This window comes from Anopheles nili (genome assembly GCF_943737925.1).
Source record: "Anopheles nili chromosome X unlocalized genomic scaffold, idAnoNiliSN_F5_01 X_unloc_19, whole genome shotgun sequence".
Lineage (NCBI taxonomy): Eukaryota > Metazoa > Arthropoda > Insecta > Diptera > Culicidae > Anopheles > Anopheles nili.
Genome location: NW_026525477.1, coordinates 105,171 through 121,741, shown reverse-complemented (window position 1 = coordinate 121,741; position 16,571 = coordinate 105,171). Strand labels below are relative to the sequence as shown.

Genomic DNA, 16,571 nt, shown 5'->3' with positions numbered 1-16,571 from the left:
TAAAAATTAAGCATGAATTCGAACAGGAATTGAACCCATATTGCAAACTGATCAGATTTCTGGTGTATGTATCAGATACAACAGGACCTGATATTTCTTCTTCTTCTTCTTAATTGGCTCAACAACCGGTGTACGGTCAAGGCCAACCTTGGTAAGTTAAGCTAAGGCTTTCTATGACTTGGAATTTTGCGCAGCTGGATAGTCGGGCCTGGGTACGGGGGAGGCTCACCTGATACTTCACCGGTTGCGAAACATTTTAGTTATACCCAATCGTATGCTAATGATGTAAAGCGCATTATAGGGCAAGTAATGCTTCCGATGGTCGTTTCATATTGAAAAATGTAATGTTGCTTTTTAGAAATACTGTTAGCTGATCGGCACTTCCAGCGGTAGAAGAGTATCAATGCACCCTGCACCGACAGAATAACGGTCGAACTGATTAAAAACAAGCGTGCACAACTACAACAACAAATTCATTCGCTGAGGTTATTGAGAAATTCATTGTTACTGAGATTACTGGGTAATAATCAATGCCTTGTGATTGTAATCTGAATATCATCTACCCCATATACAAGAAGGGAATCAGACTATAGCAACTTCAGGAATATTACGGTCCTGAATACCGGCCGTAAGATTTTTCCCTAGTTCTGCAAGAACGGTTCTTTTACACTCTATCAGAAAAGATTTCAAAATGGAACGACAATTCCAAACGAGATTTTCACCCCGCGGTAGGTATTGTTTCCTCTACAACCTGACGCTAGAAAGAGGCTACCGAGAGAAGTGGAAAGTTCGTAAACAAGTCAATCCAGATCCTGATATTCGCTGATGATATAGACTTCATTGACAGCTATTCTCCTATGTAGCAGAAGTACACCAACAGTTTGAGCAGGCAGCATCAGCTCTCATAAAATCTCAGCTTGGAGATAAACCAGACAAAAACCAAAATGATGATGGCACCTTGAGCGACCCTGCTAACAAATGCAAAAGAAAATCTCCACAGGGATGATGTACAGATAGGTGAGCGTTCTTTCGAAGTCGTTCAAAAGTTTACCTACCTAGGGTAAACACATCAGCCAAATACATGGCGTAAATACATCAGCCAAAAAGGCTGCCATCAAGGACTGGCAGGCGATTACGCTTGATCACACAGAGACGGTTTTTCTTAAGCTGACTAAGACAGCAAAGTGGTTGTAGCACCTGATAAGTAAGTAAGAAAACATGATAGTTTGCTAGAAAACAGCATTGTATCACATTATCGTGAAAAGGATCAAAATTAAGTTTATTGTGTACGGCGGCATGTCACACAAACTGGGATACAACCGATAAGTACTCAATTTTCTCATGAACAGTGCGAATTACGTTGTTAATCGTTTCATTAGAAACGTAAAGTTGTAGCTTCCCTGCAAAGAATTACGGTATTCAAGTCCATTTTTAGTGACTTATATTTACAAGTTTATCTTTATGGAAATATTTCTTCATACAAGATTTCAATAACACAGTTCCAACGTTTTCGTTGCATTTGACTGAGCCAAACTTGCATCGTAGTTTAATTTATGATACGTCAATCAATCGTGATGATCAATGTCTGAGGGTTCAATAGGCAATAGATTCAGTATAAAAAATAAAAAGCTTATTTTCACGTAGTATTTATGAGAATTGTTTAACTACGCAAGAGAAAGATAGAACAAAACGACGGTAATAAGAAACATTTCCTAGGCATCTCTGGATTTGTTTATCATGTCTAACCACGGTTTAACTGTAGTGGTTATTATGTGAATGTTAATAGGGCAAACATCAAAAGCATTGACTTTCTATTATAGCTCATTGTAAGCAATTCAACATTGATTGTGACGTAACCCATTCTGGTGTATTTCAAACCAAACTAAGCTTAAAACTTAAATACTAATGTACATTTCTAAGGCGGAAGGTTATCGCAAGGTACTTATTATTTTATTTTTTGCATATGGACATCTTTTGTCCACCTACAAAGGTTTAACAGACATAAGATGACAAATCTTAGTTTATTTCTAAGGACGGGGGTATTTTCATACCTACACGGAGCAACTTATATTTATTACGTACTCATATTAATAGTTACCAGCTGGCGATTTGACAATGCATCGATTTCAAAATGTATTTGACGTTACGATTTTGACGTTTTAAACTACGTCAAAAATTATGTGTGCGCTCAATTATTTTGGTCCAAAAAATTGTCTAAGATATACCTTCAATTTTATTATATCAACAGTATAGAAACAACTTTTTTGAGGCATTAAAATTTGCATTTTATTGTTAATATATAGTTTTACGCATGTAAGCACACTTTGTTTACTCTACATTTTCTTTACAATCTCACAACAAATTCCACAAACGTAAGAAAAAGTAAACATAGATGCAGAAGTCTTGCAGAAGTGAAAAGGAGAAATAAATTCTGCTAATTATGTATTTAAAATTTAAAGTCGAAGAGAACACACAAAACATCATTATTGGCACCTGTTGATAAATTGCAAATTCACTATATTTTTCTTTTATTGCAGTAGTGTACTGTTCAAAATATGGTCCCATAATGGAAAGGACGCTGATAGCTAAATTGAAAGCAATTAAGGAGCAATAACAAAAGGAGTTGTCAATCATTCATTTACTTTTTCACGCATAGTGAAATTTTCTAACTTCTCGAATGATTCTAAAAACAGATACAAGTATAGATTGAGTTGTACGGTTCGTACTAGCACAAACATTATACAATGTAGCGTTTAACTCACGTTAACTTTATTTTTAATTTACAGATTTTTTGTTGTTTCACAGTCAGACACTATAGTCATACTGGTCTCATCTGTTTCTGGTAAAGATTTGATAAATTACAGAATTGACCATGGAGAGAAATGGTAACATAAAGTCGCCTCCAAATGAAAATATGTCATTTGCATACAATAACACGGATAATTCATACGAATCTAGCTCGGGAAGCGATTCTGAAGAAAGCAATGCTAGTCTATTAGAAAAAAGCTCTCTTATGACAAACAAATTTATGCTACCCAAAGATTTGTGTGACGTTAGTGCTATTTTCGATGAATTCTTTTCTCATTCGCTCTGGGATCTATTACCTTCTGCCACACGACAGCACCTTGTGAAGTTTTTGCCGGTATTTGAAGAAAACCAATCTTCTGCAACTCAAGTGGTGCACGATTTGTTATCACACAAATTACATCGTTTTGGAGTTGATCCCCTGCTTAACTTTCGTCAATCCCTTGCAAAAGGAAACTTTCGCGCCGATATTGTAAAATTGCAGCACAATCTGGCGAATTCTTTGATAAAAGAGAGAAGAATGGTAGAATTACAGCGTATGGCACGTTTAGCACAGTACATGGTATTATCGCGAGAAGTTGCTATGCTATCGGAACTACATTCAAATAGCATACATTCCTTGACAACTTCCTTGAAAACAACGGCAGATCAATGGTTTCCACTTAAAACCCGTAATCGATGGGTACAGCATGCGTACAGCACTCAGGAGATGGTAAAATGTCGAAATCATGCTAAAAAACGATATTTAAGTGAAATCGTCAACATATCAGACACAGTTGGCATATCCTTAAGTGTCTCTGATGAAGAAGATTTTCTCGATGCTATGCCGACTGGCCCGATTAGAAAACAACGTCGCATATACGGAGCAGTCCCACAATTATGCCATGATATACTATTTCATTCACAACGCAACAGTTCAATTAATATTTCACCTGGAACGGCAGGAATAAACAACATTGGTGGAAAAAAAAGTAACCTAAATGCTGGTTTGAATGGAGCAGGAGGAGGAAACGCATTCGACGGAACAATGCTAAATGCGCCCAAATTATTTCTTGTCACTGAAGAACATTATAGAAAACTACTACTTCAGCATAGAAAACGCAAAGTAGAAGAACCGGATCACCCAGAGCTAGACTTGGAAGGCATCAAGCTAAAGGATGTCGTTAGCCGCACGCAAATTGCAGCGGGATACAGGAGAATATTGCCCCTGCCAAAAGTGTACATATCTGAATCCAACTCGGAAAATATTGTGACCGGGAAAAGTAGAATGAAGTCTAACAAATTTGCAAAATCGTATCGATCTTTAGAAGATTTTGAAGACATTAGAAAAATCAACGAGTCAAAATCGACCGCACACAAACCAGAACAAGCTAAATTGTCTTCGGAACAACCGCGAGAAATGATTGTTGATGTTGTTAAAAAAGAACAAAAGAATAATGATAAAAAAATCAAAACTGATCAATCAACAGACGATATAGACAATATAAATTTGGAGAAATATGCATTACAATCAATGACAGATGAATGTAGAATAGATGATTACACAGAAGAAAAAATGATCAGCACACCTAGCAGTGATGTGGACGTAACAACTACAAATGCTGTTAGCGAAAATGCAAAAAACATGGTTCAGTTGATTGAGACGCCATTGAAAGCAATAATCTACCCATCAGAGAAAAAATCATCTTCAAATACGTCATTGGTCTCGTTATCGACAGGAACTGCTGGATCGATGGGGACAGAAAAAATTTCAACCGGTCATTTGCTTGGGAATAAAACTCATGCATGTTTTCTGTCCGTTGTTCGCGATCTGTTTTGCTCCAATCCAGATCATCGGTCCACTATGTCCGACCTTCAGCTTAAGCTGGACACGTGGATACAGAGTCCTGCCGCGAATCGCTGCGCTTGGTACGGGGAGTATCATAATAGTGATAGTTGGCATTCGAGTCTTCACTCGGCAGTTCAATTTCTTGCGGGAGAATTTTGCCATCTACCAGAGGATTTCGTACCGTACATCGAGCATAAAGTGACACTAAACATTTTACAATGGATCGGTGCTTCAAGAGACGGAGATAGTCGTCTTGTGCCCCTTTGTGCATATTGGCAAAACAAAAAACAAAATATTGAAAAATCCTCTGGTTTACATATTCCAGTGTTTGATATGTTGTCGTGTAATACTGGTGTAACTTCGTCGCTTCCACAGAATGAAAACATAATGGCAGATAACGGAATACCTGCTATCTTCGCAAAGGTTAAAGGAAAATCAGCTACTAACACAAAGGTGCTGCTATCTTCTTCCTCATCAACATCTTCATCATCGTCGTTGTCATCAGTTTCGTCTTTAACAACTGCTGGAGACGTTTCAGTTTCCATGTTGCCAGATTCTACTGCTTCGACATCCATTTCTGCGATAAATTGTGCTGCAGATGATGATGGTACAATCAGCGAACGCTCGGTGTCACCACCTCCACCGCTTTTCCCTACTGACTGGTCTGTGCGGAAGGCTACTGATGAAGAAATAAACAGTTTTCGCGAGCAAGAGAAACGGCGTTACGAAAACCCGCACATGTCTTTCACATTCAAGCAACATTCTTACGACAGTGTAGTTGGACCCGTAAAAGGAATCTATACGCAAGTGCCAGGCATATCTAAAGCTCGTGGCCACAGTATGCTTGTAGCAGATCGGCCTAATTTCGTTACCATTTTAACTTTGGTACGAGATGCTACAGCCAGACTACCAAACGGCGAAGGTACCCGAGCAGATATCTGTGAGCTATTAAAATCCTCGCAATATATATCGCGGACAGCAACGGATCAAGTTTTGCAAACCATCGTCAGTGGTGCACTGGATCGAATGCATACAGAACATGATCCATGCGTGAAATATGACGCCAAGCGTAAAATTTGGATATATTTGCATCGAAACCGTACAGAACAAGAATTTGAACGGTTACATATGCAATACCAAGGCTTTACGAAACACAGAAAACCAGTTGCAAAGAAATCATTAAAATATTGCAAAGATAGCATATTAGCATCAATTGCACCAAAAAATACATTGTTTGGCGATTGCTCATTCAATAACTTAAATTTGTCCAACAATTTAACCGAAGTGGACCGCGATTCTTTAACAAGCTTCGATAATGTATTGGACTTGCCTTCAGTAACAATCACACCCGCTGCTGATGATATACCAGACTCAGCCATCACCATAGCCGAGAACTCTTCCCCTATCTCTAGCACTAGTGGAATTGTGCTACCAACGACGTCGTTGCTCAAAAAGCAATCAGTTGCTGCGCTCCTCATTTCAAACCAGGCATCATGTACAGATGTCGCTGCTAAATCCTCGGCTAATGATTTATCTTTGCTACAAGATCGTTCGAAAGAATCTATGTATTCGATACATCATGATAGTACAGAAGAGATATCAGATCCCACACAAAAAAGCAGTGTTAAGCGTAGTGGAGGTGTAACGCTGTTTACATCAGTAGGCAACAATCTTAAAACGATACAGATTCCAAAGTCTTCTTTATCTCTTGCCATCAAATCGGTAACAACTGGTACAAGTGTAGCTGCGTCTTCAGATTCTACATCTAATGATAATTCGGATTCAAATGTTTCACAAGTGGAATATAAAACACCAACAATTATGCAAACATCACAGAATGCTGCCCTCGTGGCAGACCGTACTTCTAAAGGAACAACATCAATTTCACCATCAAGTTGTTTAATTCCAAAACCAATTGCGGATGTTTCACGAAAAACTACTTCCTCGCCTTTAATGGTTCCATCTACGGGAGTTTCTCATTGTTCATTTGTTGCAACTCCAAAAGAAGGTATTAAATTAGGTACTTCTTTGGGCGGCACCATAGTATCTATTCGCCAAGTAAATAATGGCACCAGCATCAGTACTACAAGTTCAAATATACATACATCGATTGCTTCATCGTCACCCATCTGCGTACTATCCACCTCACCAGTGTCTTCACAAATATCTGTACAAGCAAAAGGAATGCAACCCATTACTGCTTCTGCGAATGCTACATCATCTAGTGCAAATCTTTTCCAAACATGTAAAAGTAGCACTACGATAGCAGGAACGATAGCAAAACCTATTTACAGCAACTCTATTGGGACGTTGAATATTAAGCAAAACCAAGCGACCGCTTCCGTTGTACACACCAATGTTGCTAATGTTGTACCACAAAAGATGGCTGCGGCAGATGCCACGGTTTGTGCTCAAGCTACCGGAGAAAGCAATGTCTTAGTGGGTATAAAGTCGACTAGCACTGCCAATATGGTCCCCAATGCTCATCGCGTGATAAAATCTTCAGCTAATCTCTTTAGTACTATCACTTTGGCTAAAGGACAGCAGTCCATATTGACACCGGCTCAACAAAAACAAATTATACAAAATTTACTATCCCAGCAGCACAAACAGTCAACCACTACTAAAAAAATAGTCACTCAATCGTCATCTATAACTAAAATTGACGCATCTTCAAGCGCCCCAGGAGAAACGAATGATACGAACCTTAAAGGAAGTAGTCCGTCGTTAGTATTGGATAAACAAACAAATCTGGTCACGAACCCAGTAATTAAAGTACATCAGAAGGCAAACCACAACATTAAAGCATTGTCTCCTCAAATTGTAAAAATAACAACCCGCAATAGAAACTCGGCTATTTCGACGCTCGGACCTGTTGTTAATACGGGGTCAATAGCTGTTTCAACGATGTCCAATGTATCATCCTCATCTGCTGTGATTCAAGCTTCATCAGGCGTTAAAATGATGAAAATGCACTCGGCACCAGCTCAAGGAATACTTAGCAGTAGTGCTATTGCCACGGGAAATGTACTCGCCAGTGCTGCATCGTTGGTCACAGGAATGCCGACGATTACTACGACTACTTCGCCAGCGACAATGCGCGTTCTGAAAACGGCCACGGGCTCAACGACATTAATTAAAACAGAACTAACAGGAGCGGGATCATCACCGCAACAATTATCACAAGGTATCGTTCATCATACGATAGCTAAGCTGCGAAGGGAAAATGCATCACCAGCTGGATCAAAAGTCATCGTTACTCCAAACATAAGTACTGGACAATTGATTCCTCTAGAGAGTCTTTTACAAAAACAAGGGATAACAGCCATACCAACTAACGCGTCTGGCAGTGGTAGTGCGTTTTTGAAAATTGCTGGGACTACCAAAACGGGACAACCACAGTTCTTACAGTTCACTGCTGCCTCTAATGCCACCAGTGCAGCAGCATTAACACCAGGTAGCAACGTGCACCCTATCAGTGCGGTATCAAGTGGAGGACATCAGTATACAATTTTGCCACAGGCACGAAACATTATATCAGTTCCACCAACAACGCCAACGCCATCAACAGTAAATCGGCATACAAATCTTCCTGTAACTATTGTTTCATCGACAACAACAAATTCAAATGGTAAGCAGAGCTTTGCCGTTATTTAGGGTCCGCCTGATTTTATCTCTTTGTGCTATGTTTAAGCTTAAGTAGTTTTAGAATAAGGATTCGAACTACATTCAACGCATTATTTTTTTGTTATTGTTGCAGAAAGTTTTCAATCAGGTGCTTCGATCATCGTACCAACGAGTAAAATGAATTTTAGTGAAACCGGTACTGTCACGGGATCAACCTCCCTTTTTACCCACACCACAAGCATTTCAAGTGGCAAACAAATACCGCAAGCAACCAAGATGAAGGTAGCTACCACCACGAACACTCCACAAACTTTTTCATCCTCCTCAGCAACACCCACATCATCAATACAGCAACCAAAAACGGTCTTTGGCGTGAAAACATCCCTAGCTGGGGGAGGTGAATTTTTAAATGCAAAAATCATCGGTGTTCGAAATGTAGCAAATGCCAAAGTAAAAGGAACTTCTTCGTTAAGGTATAATTTCAATGTATTCCAAAGCTATATCTCATTAGAATCAGGATACATATATTATTTATTAATTATTTGTTTTGGATTTCATTACTACACAGTCTAATGAACGCATCCAACTTGAACATTGCGCACATAGGTGGAAAACAGGTTATAATTGCAAATAACTCCACACTTGGCGCCAACCAATCCGTCGTAGGCAATAGCACGCGAATTAACAGTAATACCAGTAGTATCGTTCCAAATACGAATACAATGTTGCTATCCGCAAATAACAACTGTAGCAATCTGGTGATAGAACAACAATGCCTAAAGGATAAGGTATTCGTACGTAGCGATTTATAAATCTTCGATGTATTACAGAACACGGTATAAATAACATTTAAATATTTTGCGTTTTAGAAAGTACATACTGAGACATATGCAACAGAAAGGGAGGGCAGCAGTACAGTTAGTGGGCTTTCGGAACAAACTGTTATGCTTCGAACACAATTGGTAAAAGCGAAATCCGTTCAACCAACTGCTGGAACTAGACTAACAAACCAAAGATGTAATACAACTTTTCCGACTGAAAACAGCGGAACTGTCAATGAAATTAAAAACACTGCACGTCTCGCAGCACAAGGTTCTGTAACTGTGCAGCAGCAACATCAACAACAACAAAGACCGGATCACAATATTAACACTGGAGGAATCAATGCACCAAGCACCAGCAATGTAGGAATGGTCACGACCGTTGTTACGCCAATGATGTCGAAGTCAATAGTAATACAACCTACTTCTAGTGGAAACATCAATTCGAATACTAAGGCATGTTAATTTGGTTAAACACAGCACTGATACAGCGAAGCTATCTGTGCCTTATTATTCTTGCAACGAAACTCCATGCTTAGCGAACATTTAATAATCTATATCTTTTACAGGTTACGGAAATAGGATTGCCAAAGACTCAATCACAACGTGTTGTTCTCTCACAACCTATCATTATACCATCCAGTTTACAGACATCCAGCTCTATTAGTCTAAAACGGTTGAAGGTTATTCCAATAAATAAACAATGTAAAAAATAGATAAGTAATACGTTAAGCTTAAAGTGTTTCTCTACAATGATAAAAAATAAAGATATAATATATGCAGTAAGAGGATGCGTACAAAGAGCAAGTGCCAAGACTGTTTCATTACAACATTGTAGTTGTGCTGCTTATTTTCCGTTCAAATAATTAGAGAGCGTGTTGTTTACATTTCGGTTAGTTTGGCTCCTGGCGTAGGCAGGCACACACATTATGATTACACATTATTATTTATGATTATTATGAAAGTACGCTACAACTTTGTGGTTCGATTTTCGAATAGTTTTGCCATACAACATATTTTGTGTTGAAGACAAGGCATACTTCGATGGATCCAGGTGATGGACGTTTTTGAAGGCCTCCTATCTTTCATTCCATTAATCGATGGTGTCTCCTTTCTAGCTTATACTCATTTTAAAATACATTTTGGATACACAATTTGGTAACGGTTTCTTGTCATCTATTAACACCCGAATACAGAAAAAAGAAATTTTATAGTTTATTTTGTAGTTTTTTTTTATTTGATCTACTCATAGCATGGAGCAAAACTCTCCTATAATTGCTCCTCTATATAGCAATCGTCAACATCACTGAAACACTAGTGAACTATATTTTTAGATGCTTTTCATGTACATTCTATAACAATCCCCAATAGTTATATATCTTTAAGTCAATATGTCTTTATCCATTACAGTGTAATTATTCCAGATTTTGAAAAACACAAAAACCTTCACATGATTTTGTCCATAGTAAAAAATAACAAAATTAATAGTCACATACTTGAAGCGCAGAAGAGGAAGTGAATTAAATTATTTATTAAAATACACATCAAGGAGAGATTTGGATGAATTATAATAAAAAGTTATAAAAAAAGAGCTGCAATTCATAAAGCAATATTGGAGACATTTATATTCCATAACAGAAATTGTATAGCTTCGTAACGACCCTTAAACTAAGTTTCGTCGGTATACGATGGAGTTAGTCGCGGGTGTAGCTAAAAAATAAGGTGTGAAAAAATTACCGGACATATTGCAGTTAGTAGCGTTGTGATAACAGAGAAAAGTTCAGCATATTTACCCCTAGCAAATTCCGTGGAACATAGCCTTCCTTTCCAATTGTGTTGCGTGCCCACCACCATTCTCTCTCCGCCTCATCTCCTTTTCGAATAATAAGAAGCTTATCGTTTACAAAGAAGCTCAATTCATCCGACTGTTGAGATTCATATGAAAACACCGCGTAAACTTCTCCATTGTTTAAAATTCCCAGCTTTTCTTGTATACCTGTATATGAACAAAACAGAGTTTGTTATTTTGATATAGACGATGAAAAATAATGTCGCACAATAGATTTGTTTTAGCTTGTTTAAGAATAATTGAACAATAATTTGTTTTAAGTTCAGAGTAAAACACTCACTGTAAAGGTATTCTGAACAGCCATCAAATCCTTCTTCGTCTTCTTCGCATTTTTCGGCCGGTGTTTCATGATCAGACAAGGTAGCTGCAAACAAACATGCTCCGGATTCAACTAGAAACTTTACCATTGGCAAATTATTGCAGCTTGCGGCACAATGCAGTGGAGTCCATCCATCAGAATCTTGAGCATTTACATCACAACCAAAGTTGACCAAAAATCTATTTTAAACAAAAGAATATATAAACGAACTGAAATAACAACAAACTATCTATAACGTCATAAGTATAATCATTCACTTACTTTACTATTTCAAAATGTCCCGCACATATTGCATTGTGAAGAGCTGTAATACCTTCGTCATTAGCAGCACTCGGATTGGTTACCTGTTGTAACAAGAAGAATGGTAACTTACTTACAATGAATGATTGAAAAACATTAATGCATTAATGCATTCAAGTACAATGTTTCCTAATTGTTCTATTGTTGATGAGATAAAATGAGATCCGAAATCAAAAGAATAGTATAAGTTATTGAATCGTGCATATTGGCTATAAAACAAAAAATAACAAATTGTCGATATATTAACCATAACTTTAGGATGAAGAAAATATAAAAAGAGCATACAGACAGAAAAAATAATCAAATTAGTTCAAATATGAATAACTATTATTATATATGATTACAGTAACAACTAGCTTTAACAATCATACATAAAATAGGATAAATAACAACAAAAAGAAAACATAGTGTGAAAAGTGATTTTCATCTCAAATCAGTATCTGATCCGATATATCAAATCGGATAAATTAGGTATATGTTAACGGATTGTATAAATTGCGAGGGATATAACGACTGAGTAGCAGATAAAAATGTTACCTGCATAGCCGTTTTCTCAACCAGCTCGAGTTCACCTTCCAAACTGGCGTCCAACAATAATGCTAAAGGATCAAAGCTAACGCGTCGTGATAATTTATGTTTGGTTCCTTCACCCGCCAGTACTTCTCCGTTCACGTCCGAAATGCCAACAGCATTGCCAATATTGACTTGACCGCTACTAAATCCAAACATTTCTCCAGATATGGAATTCAAGTTACGCTTTCTTCTATTGATTTCGCCATCAGCCTGTCCCGTATCTCCTGCATTCATCACAGCTGCGCTCTTTATTTTTTTTAATCGATCTATCGGATGATCTTTACCTGAGCTGCAATCAGTGACTTCTGATTTTTTTCTTTTATCATAACAAACATCACTTTCGTAATTATTGTACAATGATGCTTCAATGATCGATATATTCGGCTCACCGGCTTCAGTAACATATGAATCTTTTTGCTTATTCATTATTTGTTGTTGCTGTACCATGGAAGAATTTGGTAATTTATTTAATCCGACATTGGTGCCACTCACACTGCCAGATATATTTCCATTATTCGTACTAGAGCTCGTAACGTTTTTCAGTTTCGGTTGTTCTAGAAATGGCTGTTTTCTAATGGTTAAAGGTTTAGCCTTGATTGGAAGTTTGTCATTCGCAGTCAATTTAGATGTTGACCCTTGTACACTCAAATCTGGCATGTCAAAAGAAGCTGCTGATGACGAATCATTTTCAACATTCATTCCAAAATCGTCATTTGCGGTATTGGTACATGGGTGCGTCCCAGATATAGGTCCAGCAATTCCTGTACCTGTGGATTTGTTTGGTTTCGGTGGTAAAGCCGGCCGAGAGTTGTTGTTTACACTCTGGAGGTCTGTCTCGCCCATTGCTGAAGAACTTACACCGGATACAGTTGTTGTTAAATTCTTTCGAGTCACGCTAGTTATTTTAGCACTCGATGAATCTTTAGACAAAGATGAGCTGGATGAAGCGGAGGATGTTGCCTTAATACCAGTAGCTAGTGTTGGAGCAACGCTATTGATCGGTTTCCGTGGAGGCACGACCAAATTACCAAGGGGGATATTTTGCAGAAAATTGTACGTCGGTTTTGAATGATTAGATGTATGTTGCTGGTGTTTGTCCTGCAAGTGCGATGCTGTTCCTCCCGACATTCCAGTGTTGACATTAGTTTGCCCATTGCTGCTATTAGTAACAGTATTTGATAACTCCTTATCTGTGGCAACCACATTAGAATCACCTTCAACTGCAACGGTACCGCCACTGCTACCAAAAACTAAGTGACTATTTTCATTATATCCAGAAGGTAAGTGAGAACGATGGTTCATCTCGTAATCCTGCGTAAGTATTTTAATCTGTTGTTCTCGAGAAGATATTTGTCTTGTTAGAGAATTTTCTCTCGTTGGTTGTTCAGATAATTTTGCATTAGGGATGTTTTCATTGTAACGAACACGATTATGCTGTTGTTGTTGCTGTTGCTGCTGCTGTTGATGTTGTTGTTGTTGTTGCTGACGAACAGCGAGTTTCTTTTCATCGCTTTCTGGTGCCAATAGTAAATTTTCCTCTGTTGTATTTACGTTACCCGTAGACTCAATACGCCATTGATATTGCTGATGTAACTGGAGATGTTGGTGCTGTTGTAATTGTAATAATTGTTGTTTTTGCAGATCCTGTTGTTGCTGTTGATTAACTTCTGTCGCGTTGCTAGAGGATTGTGTCAATTTATCATTTATATTCGTAAGCGGGGATGTAGAAGAGGATAAGGTCAATCCATTGCCCAAAGACGACGATTTAACAGGTATATGATTAAAAGGTTCCACCGCTACAATATTTCCACGGCTCAGAGTACGTGAATGTGATGGAATTATGTGGGTAGAAGAAGAACTGCAAAAAAAATTTAAAAGGATAGAACCGTTAACCGAATAGTCAAGAAATACAGTTTACATCGATTCGCACAATGGATATATATATATATATATATATATATATATATATATATATATATATATATATATATATATATATATATATATATATATATATATATATATATATATATATATATATATATATATATATATATATATAAATATATATAAGCAGGCACATTGCATTCGAAAACATTACCGTGCGTGAAGTAGAGGGTTGGTATTGGGAGATGTAGATTTAACATGGTTATGCTGCCCTGATCCTTGGTTTTCCGCAGAAACATTCGCCTTGTAGTTCTGAACATTTAGAATTCGTTTTTTATTTATGCGACTTTGTAACTCCACTATACGTTTATCCACGGAGTGTAGTTCTATTTGACGCTGCTGTAATGCTTCCCTCTGCATGTTTAATCGCGCATTTTGTTGCATGGACAATTGATTGCGATACTTGAAACATGATACATAAAAAGGACGATTATTTTTCTTATAAGCATTTAGTCGATGCATTTAGAAAAATTCCCAAACTTACAGATAATTCCAAGCGCAACTTTTCCACCTCCTTGGCGGACGGGGAGTCATTTGTGTTGAGTAAGTTAGAATTAAGATTAAATGAATTGCCGTTAGCACCATTCCCACCACCCCGACGATCACGTCTCAAATCTTCCAACTGGCGTGTCAAAGCTTCTACTTTAGCCACTGCAAGAGTAAGCTCTTTTTCCTTTTCACTGAATAGGGCTCTGATTGAATCGAGATCATTTCCTAGCGTAACGTTATAAGTTTTTTGCAAATCTACCTGACCTCGCAGGGCTCGAAGTCGCCGAAGTTTGGATTCTTGAGCCTCTACGCGCTCACGCAGCCGACGGAGCCGTTCTGCTTCAGCAAGTGAAACGACATTGCGCGATTCTTGTGATTTTAAAAATCGTAATCGCTGTTCCTTTGCTGCTAACATTTGATGTTGTGTGTCAATCTGCTGTTGCTGTCTCATTGAAATGGAGCGTAAATCTGCAGCACTCGGTCGTTCAGCTCTGTCAGGCAGCTGAAACTGAATGAAACGGAGAAACAAATCTGTGTTAGAAAAAAATCCCACATTTAGAATACGTTGCAAACTTACATTTTCTTCACTAAAATTCGGCTGCTTCATTCCATGATATACAATATGCTAGAAAAACATTGAAAGTTTATGTTTAAAATATTAACATTATCAAATGCTACGGATGCCCTTCAGCGCAGCCATTAATTAAGGTCGTATGTAGTATTTCCCAACAGCAAACTAAGTATTTCTCATTCCAATTATACCACACAGAGTAAAACTTGCTAGACATTTTAGGGGATTAGAATTAACATTCGGAAAACGATTGGATATATTTACCAATTCATCAATCAAGTCTATAGGCGTTAGCGAATATTTTGCTTGTTTTTGACAAAATAAGACCTCTATACTGTAGCACAAATCACGAATACTAACGAAAATAGATTATACGACAATGTTAAAGTTGAGTTTTTTATTTTAAAAATCAGCTTCTCATCACTAATCAGCAATTTTCTATCGAGCAATATGTGCTTTCTTACAGGTATAACTAACGAGACTTCTTATGATCTATTAGCTTTACTCACTCGTTTTTAAAAGGGGATTTGTTTTACACGACTAGATGACGACAACACAACTGGACAAACCTATGTGCGTGAGTAGGACCAGTACATTTGTGAAGCAAGATGTCGCTATCTTAAGAATGCTGAAACTTTCTTCTCTTTTTACCTAGAAATTTCCTATTTTTAACTTATGCAGTTCAGAACTCTGTTTTATATTTTTTTATCTCGCAGAAACACAGAACACAGTACAACAGGTAAAAACTTAAACAATTACAAAGCAAATGAACTGAAATTTGAGATATACTTTTAGCGTAATAGCTACACGCACACGACTGATGATTATCGTACCAGGTAGGATAAAGAGTACGCATTGACATTTATGCCAAAGATAGTTTTGACATATAATGTTAAGCAAGTATCGTGATTATGCGTCGTTACGCTCAGACTACAATCAGCACACACATCCCAGTAGCAGTTGCACATCCATCCGTTGTGACAATACTCAGGAGACAAAATCACTCACGAAATCCTTTCAATAACCTTGCAACGGGCAAAATCGGGCAAGACGATTTCGTGCTCGGGTTGTGCGGTTCGTACTATTAAGAATCTCGTTTTCATTCTATTCCCCTTTCGTTAGACAGCACACACGCAAGCGCCAGTGTGCGCACGTTCACGGTTCGCGTATCTAAAGTACAGTTACAGCAAACGCCTTTATTGATAATTCTAAAATGACGCGTCGCTTACGTTTTTTATAATATATAATTTCACGATAATTCTTAATCTAAATCTCTTGTGGTATATGTGTTGCGTTTTCCTGCGGCGTCTTCGCACGGTGTTATATTATAGGCGTCTTCCAATGCACACGTAGTAGCACAGGCGTCTTCGAAGCATCACCATTATGCAGCAAGTACCGGCTTTATTGTCATCATCTGGAGCATTTCCGGTGATTGAATATTG

The 16,571-nt window shown here is 37.9% G+C and overlaps 3 protein-coding genes across 3 annotated transcripts; 2 read left to right on the top strand and 1 right to left on the bottom strand.

Annotated features, from left to right (window-relative positions):
• Nucleotides 1-2,872: 2,872 nt before the first annotated feature.
• LOC128729513 (nuclear factor related to kappa-B-binding protein) lies at nt 2,873-6,501 on the top strand. The gene is made up of 4 exons (XM_053823062.1): nt 2,873-4,216; nt 4,439-4,959; nt 5,251-6,365; nt 6,470-6,501. Exons 1-4 carry the CDS (start codon nt 2,873-2,875, stop codon nt 6,499-6,501), a joined length of 3,012 nt encoding a protein of 1,003 aa, XP_053679037.1.
• Nucleotides 6,502-8,451: 1,950 nt separating this feature from the next.
• On the top strand, nt 8,452-10,053 carry LOC128729515 (uncharacterized). The gene is made up of 4 exons (XM_053823064.1): nt 8,452-8,733; nt 8,829-9,054; nt 9,130-9,537; nt 9,651-10,053. The coding sequence occupies exons 1-4, from the start codon at nt 8,537-8,539 to the stop codon at nt 9,795-9,797; spliced, it is 978 nt and encodes a 325-aa protein (XP_053679039.1). The 5' UTR covers nt 8,452-8,536; the 3' UTR covers nt 9,798-10,053.
• A 285-nt stretch (nt 10,054-10,338) lies between these two features.
• LOC128729507 (rho GTPase-activating protein gacF-like) lies at nt 10,339-15,165 on the bottom strand. Its single transcript, XM_053823056.1, has 8 exons — nt 15,136-15,165; nt 14,554-15,066; nt 14,224-14,471; nt 12,087-13,980; nt 11,511-11,593; nt 11,211-11,428; nt 10,875-11,077; nt 10,339-10,791 (listed from the first exon to the last, which is right to left on the bottom strand). Exons 1-8 carry the CDS (start codon nt 15,163-15,165, stop codon nt 10,750-10,752), a joined length of 3,231 nt encoding a protein of 1,076 aa, XP_053679031.1. The 3' UTR covers nt 10,339-10,749.
• Between the last annotated feature and the right edge of the window lie 1,406 nt (nt 15,166-16,571).